The following is a 23,177-nucleotide window of genomic DNA, read 5'->3' on the forward strand; positions in this document are numbered from 1 at the left end:
ACAGACTCTGATGCAGAGGATGAATCCTCTCTGCCCCTCCCTATGGCTGTGCAACAGTCTCTGATGCAGAGGAATCTTCTCTGACCCTCCCTACGGCTGTGCAACAGTCTCTGATGCAGAGGATGACTGTCGCCAAGAGACTCATTCTGAAGGAGTGGAAGAAATAAATTCTCAATCATTTGGGACCCATTTCTGGCTACTAAGATGAGGTTAGGAGTGACGGGGGATTCGCCTGGCTGACTCTTTATGGACCTCTTCCGTGGGATCCCACACACTCTTACAAGCACACGAGCACTTGACGCTGCTGGTTGGAATGTTGTTGATAATGTATGTACAGTATGTTGTTTTTCTTGTCTGAGCCTGTTTGTTCCCTATGTGCTACAAATTGTAAAATTATATATATATATATATATATATATATATATATATATATAATTATATAAGAAATAAAAAAAAGAAATCATGCAGAAACCCCTGTTCAACAAAGTGTTTACTAGAAGAACTGGACGGACAAACCCATCTTTATTTGTCACCAAACACACCCAACACACGCATGCGGCCAGGCACACACGGTGACACACCCATGCTGATGGTGGCTGTTGAAACACAGTCTCTGCATTTATCCCATCCAGGCTTGTCCTTCCTCCAGGGGTCAGGCCCAGGAGCACTTGATTGACCTGTTTAGTATCTCTTTCTATCATTGACTTACCTGTTTAGTATCTCTTTTTATCATTGATTTACCCTTTCCAACCTTAGTTTCTCTAATTGTTGCTACTACGACACAGTGATCACTGACATCATTATCAAATACTCCCACTGCTGAGAATGTATGTGGAGCATTGGTCAAGATCAGGTCTATTAGAGATCATTTATTAGGAAATTTAATATTAGGCTACGTAGGGCTATCAACAATCTGTGACACATTTAGTTGTAGAAAGGACGATTTATATTAGCTAATAAAGGGAATAAATATTATGCATTTATGACATGATTTGCTAAGAGGAGGATGAAGAGTTAAAGACAGCGACCTGATCACAGCTGTCATGCGTGGCAGGTGTGGCATATGTAAAGCTGCTCCTGAATGCAGTTGAGTTGACTGTGGCAGGGCGTGGCCATGACACTGGAGCCAACCTGGACTTAGACTCATTTCTCCAACAGATCTCAGTGCGTTCAGATCCACAGACAAAATTCTGGAGGTATGGCGTTTCAACATTTCAGGAGATTTTTTCCTGTCCTGTTGGCGGTCTCGGTCTGCATCACGCTTTACATGCTGTCATGGGAATATATATCAGAAACGATCAAGTAAGTTGTTGAAAGATTGTAATCAGTGTTCATTTGTGGTGGGGTCTTATGGAGACAAACAACTTCATAGAGGCGAAGACAGCATGGAGGATGGGTGACATAGAAGTTAGGGACGTTAGGTATCAGACACTTCTGCCAATGCCCTTAATAAAGGCACTGTAGCTGCCCAGTAGCTAGGATCGGTCAAATACAGTTAAGGCTCAAATGATAGTTTTTGTTTCTTTTAAACAGACAAATGCGTGGTAGATGTTTTTTACCTTGACAGTTTCCACTGACATCTGCAGTCTTCCTCAGAAGCGTCAAATGACAGCTGTGACGTGTCAACAGCTGTTTGGAGCAGACGTGGCCGGCCTGGCAGATCTGACAGATCTGGCCGCCCGAGAAATTTGACGTTATTTTACTAAAAATAATGCATACCATCATTTCAGGTAGAATGATACCAGCCAAGCAAGAATATTTCAAGTGTTTCAAGTGCTTTACTGAAATATTTGGACCATATAATGATAATACAATTATCTCAACCTTAAAAGGTTACATGTAGGTGCCAAAAAGCCATAAATTCACATCAAAGAACAAAGAAAAACAACAATTATAATTCAAGTTTAAACAGTAGTGTGCAGCTGCAGCATTTATAAAAAATAAATAATAATAATAATAATAATAATAATAATAAATAACTTTTCAACTGAGCATGCAGACAATTAAAATAAGGGTGCAATGCGTGCTTTTGCACCCCTGTAAAACCGGGCCTGAGAGAGTCCCAGGTGTGTGAGAGCATGTATGCTCCCTCATCCCTGTTGGCCCACCTCCTGATTTCGACGGCCTCCTTAATCCCGCGTTTGTGTTTATTGATCTCCGATCCAATGATCTGGACTTGCTGGTCCCAGTCCATGATATGATTGTGTCTTTTGCAGTGGTCTGATATTGCTGACTTTAGGTTTTCTTGTTCTGCTTTTTCTTTTGGTGTTCTTGTGAGTCGTCCTGCTGCTTCCTTTTCGCATTCCTTTTGATGTTCTTCCTGTTTCTCCAATGTAGGCTATGTTTTGTTACATGACCCGCATGGTATTTTGTAAATTATGTTGCACTTTTTTGTCCGGTTCTATCTTGTCTTTGGGTGAACTAGAAGTTCGTAGTTTTGTACGTTTTACTGCTGTGTTTATTTTGTGTTTTTTTTTCATGATCCTTTGTATTGGTTCTGTTATTGTATCGTTTTATCTGGTACAGATAAAACAATCAGGTGCAACTTAGTTAATACTCATGGCACTTTTATCTTATCCTATAACTTTTAATTGTATAGTTGGTACTTTTTACTAATTCTTTTTTAAGGTTTACAAGTAGCACATAAAATAAAGGAAGATGATTAACTTAAAGGAGAACTTACCTCCAAAACACTTTTTTTCAGCTTTTAACCAATATATATGACTTTGGGGGTGATGTGTGAAGAATTCTGGTCAGAATTTCCACATTTGACACCAAACTGTTGCCATTTTACCATTTGTATCATTTTTCAGCAGCATATCTGGCATAAGCGCCCTCTAAGGGTCAAAGACTGCTTTTTTTTGTGCCCTCAAATGAATGGGATATTTGGTACAACCTGACGTCACGGTGGGTTTAGCGCGTGCATCTGGTGCATCTCCAAAGCCTATACAACTAGGCAAGATGGAAAAACCTTACTTAGTATCAGGCTCCAGAGGGCTCTAACTGAAGTAAAAAAAAATCTGTTTGCTCTTAAAATACTGAACCAAACGTCGTCAAAGTTGGCACATGTCTTAATTATAGTTAGTTTCCCGCTGAATGTGTCATTACTTTATTGATATCTTACCTGGATAAGCTCGAATGATGATGTTTATATTATCAGTCCAAGTTGCAAGCACTCTGTCTCCAGCCCAGGCAGGCAAGTCGTACTGTTACATGGACGAGCCCCAAGCTCCGCGGGCGCGCGCAGCAGGCCAGCAGCAGCTGGGCTCTCTGTGCTCTGAGAGCAGCAGAGAGAGCAGTCTGATATTTCCGCAAACAAATATGGTCGCAGTTTAGCGCACATGTAAAATATAACGCTATACTATGACGTGACAACGTGACAAAGCTTCTCTAAACACATCGGCTACTATCATATTTCCCTGCATCCCTCCTACTGAGATTATATCGGTAATGATTTTGGACAGACTGAATGCGCGGAAGAGGAGAGATCTGCAGCTCTGCCCTGAGTAGCCCTGAGAGACACTCGCCTCGCTCCGACTACTGTGCCCGTCTGTGAAAAGCGTCCTGTCCAGTCGCACCTTCGCAAACAGATGCGGGATTCCCTCAATCCTGTACCCAATCTCAGACTGTATTCTCTAAATCGCACACCAGCTATTTCTGTCTACGTGGAGAAATCTCGCATTGTGTTACCCCAGAGCGAGAGGTTTGTCCTCACTGTGTGCTGTGTGCTGCGAGCAGCGAGGCTCTTAACGTAAGTTTAGACAAGCCACATGCAAGCCACGCACACACACATGGGACAAAATGGGACAAAAATAATTAAATTTCTAGTTCGCCACTGAATGGCCAAATTGATATAACTATCAACCATTTCAGGATTTTCTGTTTCCATACAGGCCACCAGCGTTGGCTAGTTGATGATATTTATAAAGATATCGCCCCTCTCAAATAAATTATTTTTGGGGCAGTAGGCAAACTGTAATGGTGTCGATTTCCGAAAAAAAATCTTGACTTAACACAGCCAAAGAGTCTAGTATAGACAAGAGTATATGTCATTTCTTGGTTTTTTCAATAGGTATTTTCAAATCACTGTTCTAATACATATCTAGGGGGTAAGTCCTCCTTTAAACAAAATTTTTTTTTTAATTACCGGTAAATTTAAAAAATGGTTAAAGTTAGACCTAAAGTAAAAAGGCAGCTAAATAAGCCAATTTAATTATTACAATAAACAATCAAAGTAGGATCAGTCATTTGATTTACTTTGATCAGCGATTTCTGTCTGATACAGCTGCATTGATACAGCAGCAACAAATGTAAATGTGTAATCTCAGTCTATACATTTCCACAATCTGTAAGCCTATTTAGACCATAGATTTAGAAACGCATGCTCAATGAATAATGATCTCTATCACTCATGTGTGTGGTTGCACTGATCGAATAATTCATATATAAAATAGCCTAGTATAAAGCCTAATAGCCTACTATAAAAGAGAAAACTGCTGAACTGAATTGAGACGATGCGGGCATAGTTATCATTGATAAAAACTAGCCTATTTTTGCTCATATATTGGCATACAGCCTACAGGACACAGTTCCAGCTGAAAGATGCAAGAATAGCCTGCATATTTAGTATTGGGGCTATCCATATTTATCCCATATCTATATTATATGTATAGGCTTTTCTGGCATGTAGGAGAATATCACCCTCACTCCATTTGAGGGTCCATTCATGATATGCGCCGCGGTGATTAATAGTGATCATATTTCTCCACGCATCGTTGAGCTGTTAAGACATAAAGTGGTAAGTAGGCTTAATTTAATTATGTAGCGTACAGAGCCACGAATGTTTTGCTTGTTCTATTCTCAGTTGACTGCAATCTATTTTTCATATGGCGATCTTATGAATGGTGAGTGACTCCAGAGAGCCGATTATATGGGTCTCTCATGGATTTTGATCTTATCCTCTGAAGCTAACCTGGTCGCGACCAGGTTAGCTTTGCAGCGTCAGTTGCCATGGTGATTGAAAGTTAACTTGCTTTGTAGTACGGCTAAACCAGGTTTAAACTCAAACTTACTCGGATAAGGCATTAAACTAGCTTCGTATAGGCCTCTGGGCCCATGGGCACTCCTGCACAGGTGTATGTCTGCCTCACCAGCTCTAAAAACAACACACACACACACACACACACACACACACACACACAACAACAACAACAACAACAACAACAACAACAACACAGCGCATGGACAGTGTCATGGAGTTATCATTAAACAGTCACCTTCTGATATTCAAGCAGCACAAATGCTATTAGGCTATTGTTGCATAAACCATCGTCGGCGCCATGGATTATACCAATAATTTGCTCAAACAAATGAATACAGTTTGACATTCCCATGCATACAGCATTGTCATACAGACACACAGCCATATAGTCAAGCAACACATAGCCTAATAAATAACCAACACAAGGCTATTGCAAGCCTGCCCAATCCGACTGTCACCCATAGACTCAGTAGGCTTGCCATCAGCCCCATTCCTATCGCTGATAAACCTGCTAGTAGGTAGGAACTTTATATTTAGGCAAATAAAATGTCTATCTAACTTATAAAAAAAATTAACATTTCTATTCTCCCGTCTTCTCAACTGTCCCAACTCCCAGGCAGGTAAATACAGTAAGCAACACATCTGTGTTGTGGAAACATCTGTCTAGTGTTAAACTCTGCACAGACATCATTCTGCACAGTGAAGCTCAGACATCCAACATGAAGGAACAAGAAGAAATCACACATCACACATCACAACACTACATCAACAAAAACATGTCATATAAGTGGCTCACACAGACATTCAATTATATATCTTTGTACCATAAAGGGGGGGGGGGGTGTCAGTGTTGTTACATCAGGTATGGTTTTTGATTGGTTTTCTTAATTTCAAAGGAGTTGGCATCTCATCGCATCTCTCCTCAAATCGACTACAGATTTTTGTAATACTGTGTAAAAAGGGTAAGGTGAAAAGACATTGAGATACAGTTGAACACTGGAAACTGACAACTGTATGGTGAATAAATAGCCAATGCTGGTATGAATATTGTCTTTGAGCATTGAGTCAATCAGTCCCATGTTTACAGACATGTACAGTTGCTTAGAATAAAGGATATTTGACTAAAATTGTGCATCTCTCTGTCAAGTTTCCAATTCAGATGGACTCTTATCTCAGGGGAAACCGAACACAGAGAGAGTTCAGATGAAAACGACAACTACACCCCAGCTGCTGTGCTGAACGCGACAAACCAAACCAAAGCCATCTCTGATGCCATGAAAACGCACCTTCAGCTGACAACTGGTCAGCCGGTCAAGATTGCCGGCACCACTCCACCTGGAGCTGCAGGTTCCCTCCAGGAGACTCCCATGCCTCTCCTCTTCAGAAAGGACTTTAAGAAGCTGCCTCAGTGGGATTTTGACGATGTGTATAACCTGAATACCCGACCCAGACAGACAGTAAGCAGACTATCCACCTTATTTTTGGCGGCCATTTTTGCCTGATCTGCCTGATGGGTGCTTCTTCCGGTGTGATCCTCCCAGCCTTGTTGCTGACAGCTTGACACCCGTCTGGGCGAACGGAGCAAATCACTAATCAGGTCCAGCTTGGCAAAAATCTCATCAAAATATCCCTTTAAGAGCGCAGTGCATTCATGGGTAATCGCCTGCTGTGGCTAATATTAGCCGCTAGTTAGTTATGTTACATGGCAGTAAAACGCCACTGAATGACCAAATTGATATAACTTTTAACCATTTCGAGTAACACTGTTTCCATACGGATCACCAGCGTTAGTTTGTTGTTTATAACGTGGCTATATTCATAACGTTTTCTATCTCGGATGCGTTATTTCGAATCGCACATAGGTTACGCCTGGCGCAACCTATGTGGGTTTCAGGACGAAACAGACTCGAGCCACTAACGCCATCTTAAGAGCACAATATTCCTGGAATGCAAGTTTAACTGTTACATGTCCTCTGCATTCTACATAAAATTAAGATATTACGGGTTGGTTTATTTTGTATGTTACATACTTATTGACCAAGTTATGTTCAATTCAGCCAGGGTACAAGAGACTGAGTGTAGGTGGCCATCTTTTCAAATCAAGTAGAATACCATTTAGGAAATGGCAAGCTGCAACAATAAGTCACGTTAAACCGGACCTTGTACGCACAATTATTTTTTACAGTGGGGCATTCAAAAATAAGGTGGATAGCAAGACCCTTGTATCATTAAAACATGGGAATGGGTAGCCTCAGAATTCGACTACTCATTCGTTTCACTCAATCATAGTCTCACACAAGGACCCTGTATTTTCACTGTGGGCTGCATTTGCAAAGGCCTTACTTTTTCATACATGTAGCAATCACAATAAAACAGTACTTGCCTTACACACAAGGTTGTCCATCAAGTCGGGCTATTCATGTTCTTAAATATTGCGTAGTTTCCAATTGCGAGCCATTTATGTCATGCCAGAGGCTGTGATTTCTGTTCTTCCAGATGTAATGACGGGTTTCCACCTGTAGCCACAGCAGAGAGGGCGCTGTTTCCCTGGGAAGCGGAAGAACAACAATGGCCATTTTCAATGGAAAAGACAGGCAGAGACAGCCTCTGGTATGACAAAAAATAGCTCAGAATTGGAAACGACACAATATTTAAGAACACGAATAGCCCGGTTCAGTAGACAATAACCTTGTGTTTAAGGCAAGTACTGTTTTATTGTGATTGCTACATGTATGTAAAAGTAGGGCCTTTGCAAATGCAGCCCACAGTGAAAATACGGGGTCCTTATGGGAGACTATGATTGAGTGAAACAAATGAGTAGTTGAATTCCGAGGCTAGGGAATAAACAAGGCTGATATCTTCTGGCAAAGTGCTTGTGTGGTGTGACCTGCTTATATTTGTTTTTCAGCTTCCCTCTGTAACCCTCTGCCTCTGTAACCCTCTGCCTCTGTAACCCTCACCCTCTGTAACCCTCTGCCTCTGTAACGCTCTGTTACCCTCACCCTCTGTAACCCTCACCCTCTGTAACCCTCACCCTCTGTAACCCTCTGTAACCTTCACCCTCTGTAACCCTCTGCCTCTGTAACCCTCACCCTCTGTAACCCTCTGCCTCTGTAACCCTCACCCTATGTCACCCTCACCCTCTGTAACCCTCACCCTCTGTAACCCTCTGCCTCTGTCACCCTCACCCTCTGTAACCCTCTGCCTCTGTAACCCTCACCTCTGCCTCTTCCTTCAATCAGTCATTGAAACAAACTGCATTTATGTGACGATTGATTGACCCATCCTCTCTTTCTCCACTGCATGGAGCTCTCTCAAACAATCAGGTTTAACCAAAGAATGTGTATGATGACACATTTTCTAATCTCAATGTTTGCCTGTTAGATTCATGTATTATACTGTATTTTCTTTGCCACTGTCAGACCTGTCCCCAGTCTCTGCAGAAGAGTGAGGATCCCAGCTTCAAGCAGGCTTTCATGCCCAACGTGCCTCTGTTCATGCACAAAGACAATCTCAACATGAGCGAGTGGAACAGACTTTCCCATTTCAACAACCCCTTTGGTTTCATGCAGTACATCTACGACGGTACGTGTGTGTGTGTGTGTGTGTGTGTGTGTGTGTGTGTGTGTGTGTGTGTGTGTGCGTGTGCGTGTGCGTGTGCGTGTGCGTGCGTGCGTGCGTGCATGCATGCGTGCGTTTGTTGTGTGTGTCTGCAAATTGCAGTATTCCGTAGTTTTTTGGATTAGCCTGGTTTCAGACTTTAGAATCAGCCACTGCACATGTTGATAGGATGAGATGTGGTGGGGAGTATAGTGCAAAGTGAATGCGAGCGGTATGTGGGGGTAATCTCGCGCATGCGCGATGGCATTCAGAGAGGGTCTCCCCGCTCCCAGCACCCGGAGAAGGCAAGGCAATTCCATGGTTTTCTTGTAAATATGTAATTTGTGGTCTTCAATGTATAAAACTGTAAACAAAACATGAAAATTCAAGTATACTCGCTGTTTTTTGCAATTTGAAAAAGTAGAGGTAAAGTGGGCGGAGTTATCTCAGGACATCAACAATCTCCATCTAATCATAATTAGGAGAAAGCTGGCACCATGACTGACCATACTGTTCACATACAGGAATCCGATGTTCATATAGTTAAAATGTGATGTGGCCACGCCCCCACAGGCCTGAGAAATTATTTGAGCAGCCAGATTAGCTGTATTTGAGCTCTGTTTTGTGAATGTTTTTTTAAACTCATATTTGGTAATTAATGTGATGGTCAGCTGTGATATCCTATTAAAAATAGATATTTGAGACTGGGTTGCGAGAGGCTTCAAACTGTGTGTCTGCGCAGTGTATTTTAATTTAAAGAGGAACTAAACCCCACCTAAATCGGTGGTGAAGCCTGACACCTAATGGTGAAAAGCAGGGTACTGCTGGTCTTTGTGCCAGGGTTGGGGTTTATGTATTCATTTCTATGTTTTGCTTGGCTTTGCAGAAGTGAAGGCAGTTTCGGATTTGATCCCAAAGCCGAAGGAGCCACTGCTCCTCCCCAGAGGCGATGGTGACGGCTGTGTGCGCTGTGCTGTGGTGGGCAACGGTGGGATCCTCAATGGCTCTGGCATGGGGAAGGAGATAAACGCACACGATTATGTGTTTCGGTAAGATGGGCACAGAATACTACGCTCTAAAGCAGTGCTTCCCAACCTTTTTTGTCTCATGTATGTACAGTACCCCTTGAGCTCTTTTTCCATGTCAACAGTAACCCCTCACTCATGCGTGTTGATGATTACAAGTAAATACATACAAAATATATGTTTCACTGAACTGCGTATTTTTGGAAAACTTTCCTCCACAGTGAGGAGGATGACAATGTAAGAGATAATGAGACATACTTCTGTAACAATATGCCTATGAAAATAAGTTTTGCAAACGCATGTTAGGCTACTAGCTAGCAGTTAGCACTAACGGTCCACAGTTGGAGCATTTCGCTATGACTGCCATTTTAGCTGTGTGCCCAGAGTGCGCTCTGCTGCACCGAGTGTAGAGGTCTGAATAACCGAAGGGCACGAACGACCAGTTGCCAGAGTGCGCTCTGGCGCTCGGAGTTAGTATTTACAAATTCAGTGTTTTTGCGAAACACTTGTGAGTAACGACTAGAAAAGGAGGTTAAATTGATGCTGTAGCTTCATAATTTGACCGATTTGAAAAATGTCAAGTGATTTGTGCTTCGCTCAGCTGGTACTTAAGTGCTGTAAAGGAAATGATAAAATTCCATTGTGGATTAATGGGTGAATATAAGAAGAAAAATCTGTGAGTGTTCCAACGCTTTGCATTGTGGGACACAGTAGGCGAGGTAGAGTGGTCGGATGGATACTGGAGATTTTTAGCAGGTTTAAACCATAGACTGTAAATATAAGGTTTAAACACAGGTGTATCTAATAACAGTAATGATGCTTCCCTTCCATCCAGGTGTCAGGTGCCATTCCAATGAGCCAGCATGCGCCGTAAATGAACCATCATCAATGTTATTAGTTACACCTGTGTTTATCCTGTTGTGACACGTCAAATGGCTGCTGTCAAAACGGTCTATTCACCTTATTATTTGCCCATATCAGGACGCTATTGCATAACATCATTTTGTAATCATTATTACGTTTTAGACCCGGAAGTAGATTACTCCTACCTTTAGTTTTTACTTTATCACTTAATTGTTTTCAAGCAAAAAAACTAACTGTTTTAATATTTTTTCAGATGAGAACGTAACATTCTAAATAGGTGACCAGTTTATCAGAATAACGCCTATTTGGACATTTTTAACAAGCAGTGAGGAGTGCTGGCTGTGTGACCGGTCGGGTTAGTATCTGTCAAGCCCTACTGTACTGGCAGTGGGAAAACACGGTCGACCTGCTTTTGTAACTAACGTTAAATGCCGACCGAGTACAGCCATCGACTCCTTGCAGGAATGCTATGAGCATGTAACTGAAGTTGGCCGCACTCACCGCAGTGTAGCTGCTGAATGTTGCCAAACTTCATTCATAGTTTACAGTAATTGCGTCTGACAATTCAGATAAAAAGTGGGCGGTGCAACATACAGTAAGGTGAATGGGCTACTTCCTGAAATTAGTAGAGCTTCTTTATTTCCTGTCATCACTGAACTGATTAATGACAGGTGTGCTGCAGTCACAACAATGATCAGGCACACCTGATTAATCAGTTCATCCAATAGAGGGTATGCACGTGATGTCACAGAGGCAGAAGTCACTGTGGGGTCACGCCCACTGAGTCACAGCAAGACTGAGCTTGAATGCAGTAATCAGCCTAGATAACTGACACCTGCTGCTCAGGGAGGAACTTGACACTCATTTTGACACTCGTTCCTGATTGAGGGGGCGTGTTTCAGTGGGTGTGCATACCCTCTATTCACCTTATTCTTTGCCCACACATGGACGCTTCCGCATTACGTCATTTTGTAATAGTATTTCCGTTTTGACTTGCCAAAAACTCCGCAGGCAAGATGGCTGCGCACACTCCGCATCTAAACTGGCAGAATTACTCCCCCATAAAGTAACATATCTTGGCCAATACGTATGTAACATACAAAATAAAACAACCCGTAATATCTTAATTTTATGTAGAATGCAGAGGATATGTAACCGTTTAGTTAAACTTGCATTCCAGGAATATTGTGCTCTAAGGATGACGTTAGTGGAGTCGAGGCTGTTGCGTCCTGAAACGCACATAGTTTGCGCGAGGCGTAACCTATGTGCGATTCGAAATAACGCATCCGAGATAGAAAACGTTATGAATAGCCACGTTATAAACAACAACCTAACGCTGGTGATCCGTATGGAAACAATGTTACTCGAAATGGTTAAAAGTTATATCAATTTGGTCATTCAGTGGCATTTTACTGCCATATAACATAACTAACTAGCAGCTGATATTAGCCACAGTAGGCAACTAGCGCTGAACCGGAAGAACAAATACGTTTGCGTTGAACGCGGAAGAGAGAAAAAGTGGGCGTGGTGAATAAGGTGAATAGTGTAGGACAGGAAATAAAGAAGCTGTAGCCTACTAATTTCAGGAAGTAAAAAAGTTGTGCATGTAGCCTATCGAGTGCCCTAAGTCTCTGCATTGGACGAAGGCCTAATGAAGTGAATCCCCCCTTGCCGTTTCAAGTGAAATGTTCTATGGTCTGCCATGATTCTGAATATATGCTGTAGCTGAATCTTGGTTTGTCGTAACACTCTTTTTTATAAGGATTTTACTAAATGTCTCTGGGAAATGAATGGGGAATTAAATCCAATGAAGACTCACCGCATACAAGAAGGCTGAATTCCTTCCTCATTTTAATTCATCTTCTTTAAAAAAGTATAATTAATTGTGCATTAATTATAGTGAACCTGAAGAAGCCATCAGCCTTTTCTTGTACTTTTAAAAGAAGATTAATTAGAATGAATCAATCCAGGCTTCTTGTGTGCGGTGACTCTTCTGGTTGAACTGCTCATCATCACCTGCACCAGGAAGTAAGGCAGGGGTTCCCAACTCATTTTTGCTTGTGACCCGACATTGATGTCACAAAAATCTCTGGACACCAGACATGGAAGACCACCCTATTAACGTAGTAAGATTGTAATTGCTCGATTGACATCACTGGTGACATTATCACTGATGAAATCACTGATGAGGTAACTCACTTATGATATCACAATTGCTTGAGTGACATCAGCGATGACATTGAGTCTGACTTTAATCTCAGACTTTATTCTATTTTCTACATTTTCACATGTGGCTCTAATCCTCGTCCGTAGTTTTAAAATGTGGAGGGGGTAAATCAAAAATTCAGGCGACCCCAAGGTTGGGAAGCAGTGAAGTAACTGGCAGTGCTGTGCATGTGGCATCTACTTGTTGAATGGAGATTTAAATCCCTTAGGCCCCATGCAAACAGAAGAGAGCGTGACTTTGGCATGCTACCCCCATGCAACCGGAAGAGAGCGTGACTTTGGCATGCTACCCCCATGCAACAGGAAGAGAGTGTGACTTTGGCATGGTACCCCCATGCAACCGGAAGAGAGTGTGACTTTGGCATGGTACCCCCATGCAACCGGAAGAGAGCGTGACTTTAGCATGGTACCCCCATGCAACCGGAAGAGAGCGTGACTTTGGCATGCTACTACAGCCCTTGATGCTGTCAAACCAGCTGAGCAAGTTTGATGACAAGGCACCCAGTTTGACTGATGCAAGGATAACAAGGCTAATCCTTCCAAAGCAACAGAAATACCAGGAGAACTAGCTCCAACTCATATTACATTTGCGGTGACATAGGCTAATGCGACAAAAACTATGGTCAATCAGGTTCTTTCCCATTGTCAGATAGCCTACATGTACAGTAGGTGTTAAGATATCCATCTCTCAGATAAATGTTCATCTTTGGGGAAATCCTGAAAACCCACTTTTATAACTTACCGTATCTTCTTTTTTAGAGCATACATAGCCTGGTGGTTTGTCATTAGTCATTAGCCGTGCTATTGTTTGCTTCCGCTTTCCAAATCCAGAAACCAGCTAAACCTGACCTACCATACTGCAAATTAACCAATTCAACAGTCTCATACTGCATACTATGGAAAGCAGTTACATACTGGCTGCACACTCCGTTCGTTGGTAGTAGGTTGGTATGTACTGTAGTTGGTGGTTGTGAATACAGCCCATGTCTAGGTCCTCCATTGACCAAACCAAACATATTGTAACAGGGGAGGTGCTCTTCACCACAAACAAAGAGGATATAATTGGACCTATTCACAGTACCAGAACATATGGGTGTATTTGGCATGTAATGCAGCTCTGTGTGAAAAATGCCTGTGTGCACGTGGTGTTGACATGGTGTTGACATCTCAAAGTCTCTCTCTCTCTCACTTTTATCACATCGCAAGGAGGGGTTATGGTAAATTAATTGAGAAAACTTGTACATTGTAGCCTACTTGCAAAAGGCTATTCACCTTCACCTGCTATCCTATAACCCGGAGGGTCGTTGGCAGCACAGCCCATCCCATCTGTGACAAGCCCCCAGGAATAGCGCTGGGCTGTGAAGCCATTTGAACATGGTGGCGAAGCTCTGTATTGCAAGTCACGTGACGCCATGCAGCCCAGAAAGTAAAATTCCCATCCACTTGCATGGGGACCCCGGCAGCTGTTAAACCCAGGGGAATTTTTTCCGGGTGTCACTCAAAGTACAAAACGACTCTTTTAATTATCAACTCATTTTTTATGGGGCATTTTTTTCTTCAGAAGCCACTAAGAGCCGTATACGGGGGTATTTTTTTCTTGTAATACAATCCATGGGTGGGAGGGGTGGGAGACGTCATGGAATACGTCATGGCACACATGCGCACTTCGCCTTTAGCCGCATAGTCAGGAAGTAAAACCAGGAAGAAAAAGCCCCCATGATGGCTTCAATGAGCAACCTCCGTCCGAATGCATGTGTGGGCGTGGCACGTCCCCTATCCAGTTCTTTTAATACATCCATGATCTGTCACAAGCTCTCTCCATCTCTCTCTGTCCTTGGCAGGACTCGGCAGCTCAATGTTCCACCGAGTTTTAATTGAGTCCACTGTAAATCCTCCAACCTGTTCTTTTGTCTCCGCCATTTACCCGCTGCAAACACGTTTCTATTGTCCCACACCAGTCAACAAAATAACCCGAATTGCATCAAAACTCAGATGTTTTTAACAGGTATATGATGTGATGGTGTCATTATGAGATAGGGATATTATATACAGTCAATAGGCCTACACCTATCCAAATTACGCATGGGGAGAATTACAGCATGCCTCACGCAAACTGTATTAATTTACAGGGACTGCAAGATGGGAATCTGATTGATGTAACGCCCAGGCATTGCCAGGCCACACCTGTGAATAATTCTGGTGGTTAACACCGCCCAAATCCCATTTGCGCCGTGCATAAATGATTTGGCACGCCTCTAATCTGTACTTGCGCCAGGTTGTGATGAGTTATGCTCCCCCGCGAGTAATTGCATCCCCACCCATATTTTGGGGCTGTTTTAACTTAAAAACAGGGAGGTCACGTCTACCCAAACAATTATATAATTTTTAAACAGTTATATATCTGTATAAATCATTACAATATGCTCCCATGAGGTGGGGATATGTTTAGCAGCTGCCAGGCGGGGGTGCAAAATTGGCATAACACCTGGACAAGCGCGCAAGGCGGTCTGCTATCGTTAAGGCACGCAAACAGGTGCACAAGCGCAAATAGGGGATATCGCCTGTACCAAGATAGGGCCACTGGTCTTCTACCTGCTCTATTTCTAAAGCACCTTGAGATGTTATAATTTGGCACTATATAAATATAAAATTGATTGATTTTGATGCTCTGACTCTCTCCTGCAGGATGAACGGTGCGGCCATAAAGGGCTATGAGGAGGATGTAGGGAACAAAACATCCGTATACGTTCACACAGCCCACTCCATCACCACATCGCTGTACCTTTTCAAACGCTACGGATACAGACACGTCCCAGACGATGAGGTACGCACGCACGCACATATGCATACACACGCACAGACACACACACACACATATGAACGCACACACACACACACACACACACACAAACACACATACATGGACACACTGCCAACAGAGATGGGAAGTAACAAAGCATTTGTACTTAAGTACTGTAGTTCCCGCAAGCGCGTCGATTTGGGTAGGGTTGGTTGTGACATGTCACAGCCAACATTTCAGGGTGTCCAATTGTCCCTACCAACTTTTAAGCAACCTTATTTGCATTATCTTTGGAGTGCAGTTATATAGGTCATTTAGATTGTCTTCCCATATTTTGCAAGGATAGAATTGACCCGACCATTATTGAGTGAAATTAGTTTGCATTATGTTCAAAGTTACATTTACCCCTGTTTTTCACCACTGAATGTGCCAGTCCAATGGGCTATTGGCGTGGTCTCACTGGGCTGGCTGCGGTGAGATCAGCTCAGCACTCCAGCCCCCAGCCCTGACGAGGAAATGACAAGAACGAAGCGAAGTTTTGTGTGGGACCATTTCCAGTTAAAAGACGACATTGTTCATTGCAAGAACTGTGATGCCGTTTATAAGTACAACACGGCTAAAGGGCTCATTATACTCGAGCAAGCTCCATGGGGTGGAGCTCCGCGAGTCTCCGGGAGTCACCGTGCGGACCTCGCGCTGGGGCAGATGCTTTTATACTCAGAAGTGATCAGCATGTTATTGTACAATGGTAATGGTGAGAACAGCCAGTGAAAAGTCGCAATGAAACGCTATTATGTGCAGTACTGAGTGCGCTTTCACCCTCAAACGACCGCACATCAGCACATGAATGAATCACCAAACTTGTTTTTACTGAAAGCCGTTTCACTTCTCAGCCCTGATAGCCTACTCTGTGCTGCCTTTAATCTCTCTCAATCATGCTGTGAGAGAGCTGAGCAGGTGGTGACATGAAAGTTATTGAGAAAAGGAGAAGATACTGAATAATGACATCACAACAGTATAATTCTAATGTTGATTTAAAATGAGATATTCCTCTAAATATGGCTAAAAAAGGTTAAAAAAAAACTCAAAACACAGCCTTCCCTCATGCCCTCCTCGACCCTACCAACTTTGAGACCAAAACGATGCCCTTGGTAGTTCCTCCCTGGATAGCTGCTGGGTGTCTTTGCACATTAGCTTGAGCGTGCTAGCATGCGGTATCGGTGCTGACCGAGATCCCTTGCTCTCCATAGTTCCTCGTTTAATCCTGACTAGGTCAGGTAAGAGCTAGTGAGCGTGCTCCGCTAACGCTACACCCCGAGCTAAGGAGATGTGTGGTCAGTGGCAACGCTCCTTGACACAAAGCCGTGTAGTCTCTCTCTCTCTCTGTCGTTTGGGTTAGGTGATTTCTCTCCACTCCCCCAGGTACGGGGCCGAGGGGCTATCCTTTTACCACCCCGGCCTGGGGGGGGGGGTTCACCCGGGCTATATTTCTGGGCACACCTCTAGCAGCCATGTCACCGTATCGTCAGCCGTGTAGTCTGTTGTTGGCTTAGCTTTTTTGTATTTATATACGACATGGTTCCAGTCCCATGCCAGTCAGTCTATGGAACTGCAGCTTTTCCACCCTCCACAGGACGGTGAAGCAGACAGGTGCGCTCAGGGCAGTGGACATGGCCTGATACACTGAGCCTCTGGGGCCATGACCCTTATGAGAGCGGACCATTGGCCCAGAGTGATGTCTGTCTTCAAAGCTAGCCTTGTAACCTGGACAGAGAGACGGCTCTCCACCCATTTACAGCCAGCCTTAGCTAGTAGATATAAAGAACTACATACATCACATAAATATCCTTGTTTTGATGAATGCTAGGACTGTATAAAGTTCTTAAAGTTTGTGACCACCAGGGGGCATCAGTAAAGACGCACACTCAAGATGTTGAATGTTCAGGGTTTACTTGGTAGGTATGTGTGTGGTTCTGAAACCAAATGAAAATAGCAGTTACAATCTGCATTATAGGCTACTTGTTGTTACAGCAAATGCCCTAAATGTATACAGTAAACCAAATATACATTACTCATTCAACTCAACATCAATCTACAAATAAACATCAATGTGTAAATAATAAGTAAACAATAAGGCATCATGCCATCAGCTGAGAATATTTCCAGCACATATAAATTATATAATCCCTCTCCCCAATAAACCCAACAAACACATTTTCCCAGCACAGCACAGTCAATCACATACAGCTAAAACAACTGGCACTCGCACAATACAAAGAAACATCAATAACTGTCAAATCAAGGCACTACCAGTGAACGGGCACTGCAACCCAGCATCAACAAGGTGCCACATGGCGGACGAATCCACCGCATGTAGAACACAATATAAACATCATTCCACACAAACAACAACAAACATTAAACACTCACTTGTTTCTTGGACGCACAGCAACTGCTGCTGGTGTCGGGGTCATCCCTATGTTCCCCGGGTCCTATGTTCCCCGGGTCCTATGTTCCCCATTTTTCCCAAATGGTGTCCACCCGCTATGCCGACCACCCGCAATGCCGACCTTAGGTTTAGGCGTGGGGGTGGGAGAGGTTAGGTTTTGGGTTAGGGTCTGGGGGAGGTTAGGTTTAGGCATGGGGGGAGGTTAGGTTTGGCGTGGGGGCTGGGAGAGGTTAGTGAAAAACGGGGAATATAGAACCCGGGGAACATAGAACCCGGGGAACATAGACATGATCCCCTGGTGTCCTGCGGCAGCAGAGGAAGGGGGGAAATGGGCTGTCCATAGTCCTTCGTCACAAATGTCGAATACAACGACATCTAGATATCTACAACACATGATATATTCGATTAGATTTGGTTTAAATCGTTTATGTAAAAAAAAAAAAAATCATCTGGCCACTAGGGGTTGCACGTGCAGCCAGTGCACCAACGTATAATCGCGCATGGCTGTAATCCAGGTTCTTTGAGTGGAGAGATTATCTCTCCAGCTAAGAGCCACTCAGAAAATGTTCAAATCAAGGTTAACCAAAGGGGCCGGCGCATGGATTGGGGCTTATAGTCTCAACGCAAGACCCATTAGAGTTCTTACACTACGTTACTGCATGCATAGAAATACTTTTTACTTTGATACTTTATTACATGTCCTGTACTCTCTTTTTTTTACTTTTACTTAAGTAATGTGTGTACTTTTTTCATGTCTGACTGCTAAACCTGTCTCACCTCTTCCTCTCACAGGGTATAAAGTATGTGATGATTCCTGAGGCGAACAGGGATTTCGAGTGGATGCAGGGGCTTCTCAACAATGAGAGAGTCCGCAGTGGACGATTCAAGAACCAACAGTGAACATCTACCTCTACTCTACACACACACATGCACACGCACGTACACACACGCGCGCGCGCACACACACAGACACATACATATACACACATCATTTCACCATACTGGCCAGGTGATTACTGAGTATTGTCTTTACCTTCCAGGCCGAGGGGGTATTACGCTGGACGCTTTGACGAGAGCCGCTTCTATGTTCTGCACCCAGACTTTCTCAGATATGTGCGCAACAGGTCAGCCTCCTTTCACCTTTAATCCTATGCAAACCTGCCTCATACATGTGTGTCTATTACGCTGTTTAATGTGTGTGTGTGTGTGTGTGTGTGTGTGTGTGTGTGTGTGTGTGTGTGTGTGTGTGTGTGTGTGTTTTTTCATTGCTCACAGGTTCTTGAAATCTGCATTCCTCAATGGTAAACTATGGACTATATGCAGACCGACCAACGGGGCTTTTACTCTCTTCCTGGCTATACAGACCTGTGATGTGGTAAGATAACATTACTCTCTTCCTGGCTCTACATACCTGTGATGTGGTAAGATAACATTACTCTCTTCCTGGCTCTACATACCTGTGATGTGGTAAGATAGCATTACTCTCTCTCTTCCTGACTCTACATACCTGTGATGTGGTAAGATAACATTACTCTTCCTGGCTCTACATACCTGTGATGTGGTAAGATAACATTACTCTCTTCCTGACTCTACATACCTGTGATGTGGTAAGATAACATTACTCTCTTCCTGGCTCTGCATACCTGTGATGTGGTAAGATAACATTACTCTCTTCCTGGCTCTACATACCTGTGATGTGGTAGTTTTTGGGTGGAGCGCTCTGGGCGCCTCAAGCAGGAAATATTAAAACGTTTGGAGAAGAGCGCTGTTCGTCAATGTCACTTTTTTCAGAGTCGACTCGGGACTAAAAAGATCAACACAGCGGCGGAGGAGAGGCTCCGGGGAAGAATGATTAATTCTATCATCTTGTTGGGTTGATGTTAGTTTGCTACATGTATTTACCTTGTATGCTAGCTAGCTAACGTTAGCTACTAACTACAGAGTCAGCTTCGTGTGTGTCTGTGGTGCGCGTTGGAAGCGCTCTGGGCATGAGATCCAAAGTGCTTATGGAAAAAACAAATAACACTGTCTATGGACACGGGCCACGGAACTAAGGATGTCAAAAATTAAGCCTCCTAATTTGCCTAATATGTAATATGGTTACCATGGTGAATGATACAAAAGCCTATGAACAACATAAAACAATCTGTGCATGTATGGAATGTATTCATATACTGAATGTCAAAGACTAGATCATTAGCAAGTCTATTTGATCTAATCTCTCTCTCGCTCTCTCTCGCTCTCTCTCTCTCTCTCTCTCTCTCTCTCTCTCTCTCAGGTTGATGCATATGGATTCATGACAGAAGACTGGCAGAAATACTCCAACTACTATGTGGAAAAACATGCTAAAACCAGAGTAATCTTCTATGCCAACCATGACTACATCATGGAAATGAAGGCATGGAAAAATCTGCACAACGCTAAAATCATCAGGCTTTATCAAAGAGGATAATGATAAAATACCACCTTTTTTATCCACTTGGGGAAATTCAGGTGCCACAGCAGCAATTGGCAGAACAAGGAAAACAAGTACAGAGTGTTAATAAACAAAAGAGGTGATAAGATCAAATAAAGGTAATGTACATAAGGTAATATAATGCTTGGGCAAAACAGCTTGGTGCGCATGTGTAGGAGCAGGGCTGCGTCTGCGACCGGGTTAAAGACCGCTAATGTCAGCAATAAGCCACCGTTCACGACACATCACACGGCAAAACAGGGAGGAAAGTCCAGCAACCTTCTGCTTGCTTTGTTTGTTTGAAAAGCACTGCAACTACACGCATTGAGCTAAAAAAAATAGTATTTTAACTTTTAGCAGCCGTTCCACACCGAGCTGCGAATGCGAGCTGCAGGGCCAGCTTGGCGAGCTACAGGACGGGCGAGGCCACATAGCGAGATCCCTAGTTTATAATAAAGCACCAAAATTATGATTTGTTTTATTATGATTTGGCTGCCGGGGCAAACTCCAGCTTTAGAGCTTATATAAGAATTGTCTTGGCTGAACATCATTGCAATCAAAGTTAGGAAATCCCCCCTTTTTTTTTTTTTTTACTTTGTTTATGCATAAAAAAGCAAATGTACATGCGAGGCTGGGCGAGCTGCGTCTCAAGGGCTAAACCAACGAGGCACAGCAGAAATGAGGGCTGCCAGTTCAGCAGGGCAGCCAGCGAGGGACACGGGGTCAGCGTCATGGGGAGCCATTCACGGGCCATGCCCCCCAAATATAGCTGCTGCACAGGCTAGCGGTGAGTCGGGCCGGGCATTTTGAGCAGGTAGAGCAGTGGTTCTTCTCAAACGTTTTCAGGCCAAGGCTCTCTCCTTACAGTAACATTTTAAATCTGTGAGGTCAAGTGAGAAGAATTCACATAGTCTGGAAATGATCTGGTTATTGTCCACAAGATGGAGCCACTGTCTAGTAGATTGTGGGATGATCTATCTGGTCAACGGCTGTTGATCTGCATTCAGCCAGTTTTATCAAGAAATCACACTATCAATCAGCAATTTAGTGACCTTCAGTAGCCTATAATGGCCCTGGCATGGCTCAGCTCAGGCCTTATTAAGTGTTATAAGTATTCGGTACATTGACTTTTCATTCATGAGTGTGAGACAGAGGATTTTTTTTTTTACACAAGTGTGTCAATTTGTATTTGCACATGGTACACTATCAGTATCAGTAGCATGCATTCGAAAGGTATTCAGCCACATTGAGTTTCTCAGCATCATGTGGGGTTGCAGCCTGATGTCAAAATGGATTACATTTGTCATTTGATTATTGTTTTTTCCTTCAAATGTATTGAAAATTACATTAATGATTAAAATAATTGTATTCAGTATAAAACATTTCAAAGTACGAAAAGTTCCCCTGTATGATCAGTTGTTGGAATAGAAGGCTCTTGTATACAAAGAGAGAGTGACACACACACACACACACACACACACACACACAGAGTTCTAGAGTGGTACTCAAAGTGGAGTCCGGGGACCCCCAGGGGTCCTTGATGGGGTCCCAAGGGGTCCCCGGCAAAGGGGGGAATACCAGTAATATATTTTCAATCCCATCCATAAGTAACACAACGACAGAATGTATGACTGTTTTGCTGATGGGTTTCATACACTTTCTGTAATAAAACATCTAAAAGCAAAAATATTATCAGATGGGGGACCCTGGGACAATTTTTTTTTATATAAATTTGTTTATTGATTAGTTTTAGTTTTAGTTTATTTATTTGCACTCATTTAAAACATAACATAACAAACATACACATTTGCCTACATATTGTGCAGGTGAACATCTAAAAAACCCGAGAGAGCTTGTAAACATGATGTCACCTCTTATCAATACACAATCAATAAATGAAAAACAGAAATAAAACTGAATAAAAGAAAAACATAAAAAAGTGTGGGTGTGCTGTGTGTGAAAGGGTGTATGTGGGCGGTAGAATTAAGTTAGGTTCATCAGATAGATCTTAAATTTGTGTTTGAAATGATTGAGAGATTTGGACTGGGATACAAGATGATAAATATTGTTCCATATCTGGACACCCCTATATCTGATAGAGAACTGACAGAGTCCAGTGTGGTAAAATGGGAGGTGTAACAACTTGGCTTGTCTAGTGTTGATATTGTGAACGTTGCAATTTACCTGAAAAAAAGCTTTACAGGGCAAGGGAGTGGGAACATCCTGGGACAATACATTGAAAATAAAAATACATGTTAAGTACTTATTTAAATTGAAAATTGTTAAGATATTTAACTGTTTAAAGAGCGGATCTGAATGAGCAATCCAGTCACTGAAAGTTGAAATTCTACAAAACCTTTTCTGTAATAAATAAAGCTTGTGAAGGTGAGTAGGATAAGTTGCTCCCCAGATTATATTGCAGTATGTAAGATATGGATAGATTAAACTATAGTAAAGGGTTAATAGGCATTTCTGATTAACCAGACTTCTAAATTTACGAATAATACCAACAGACTTCGATATTTTATTGCATACATGATAAATATGGCTCTTCCAGCTCAATCTTTCATCAATCAAGACACCAAGAAAACTTGTTGTTGATACCTGGGCAATTTGATTATTTCCAATAAATAAATTTGAATCAGATTTATGGTATGTTTTATTTTTGGATGTAAATACAATAAAACTGGATTTTTTCACATTTAATGATAATTTAT

The 23,177-nt window shown here is 42.7% G+C and overlaps 1 protein-coding gene across 1 annotated transcript; it reads left to right on the forward strand.

The window, feature by feature from the left end:
• Positions 1 to 1,164: 1,164 nt before the first annotated feature.
• On the forward strand, positions 1,165 to 22,999 carry LOC310789568 (alpha-N-acetylgalactosaminide alpha-2,6-sialyltransferase 1-like). The gene is made up of 9 exons (XM_083651210.1): positions 1,165 to 1,302; positions 6,189 to 6,498; positions 8,464 to 8,626; positions 9,528 to 9,690; positions 15,442 to 15,580; positions 18,798 to 18,901; positions 19,046 to 19,129; positions 19,281 to 19,380; positions 20,284 to 22,999. Exons 1-9 carry the CDS (start codon positions 1,199 to 1,201, stop codon positions 20,455 to 20,457), a joined length of 1,341 nt encoding a protein of 446 aa, XP_083507336.1. The 5' UTR covers positions 1,165 to 1,198; the 3' UTR covers positions 20,458 to 22,999.
• The last annotated feature ends 178 nt before the right edge of the window (positions 23,000 to 23,177 follow it).

The sequence above is a fragment of the Poromitra crassiceps genome (assembly GCF_964638095.1).
Source record: "Poromitra crassiceps genome assembly, chromosome: 14".
Lineage (NCBI taxonomy): Eukaryota > Metazoa > Chordata > Actinopteri > Beryciformes > Melamphaidae > Poromitra > Poromitra crassiceps.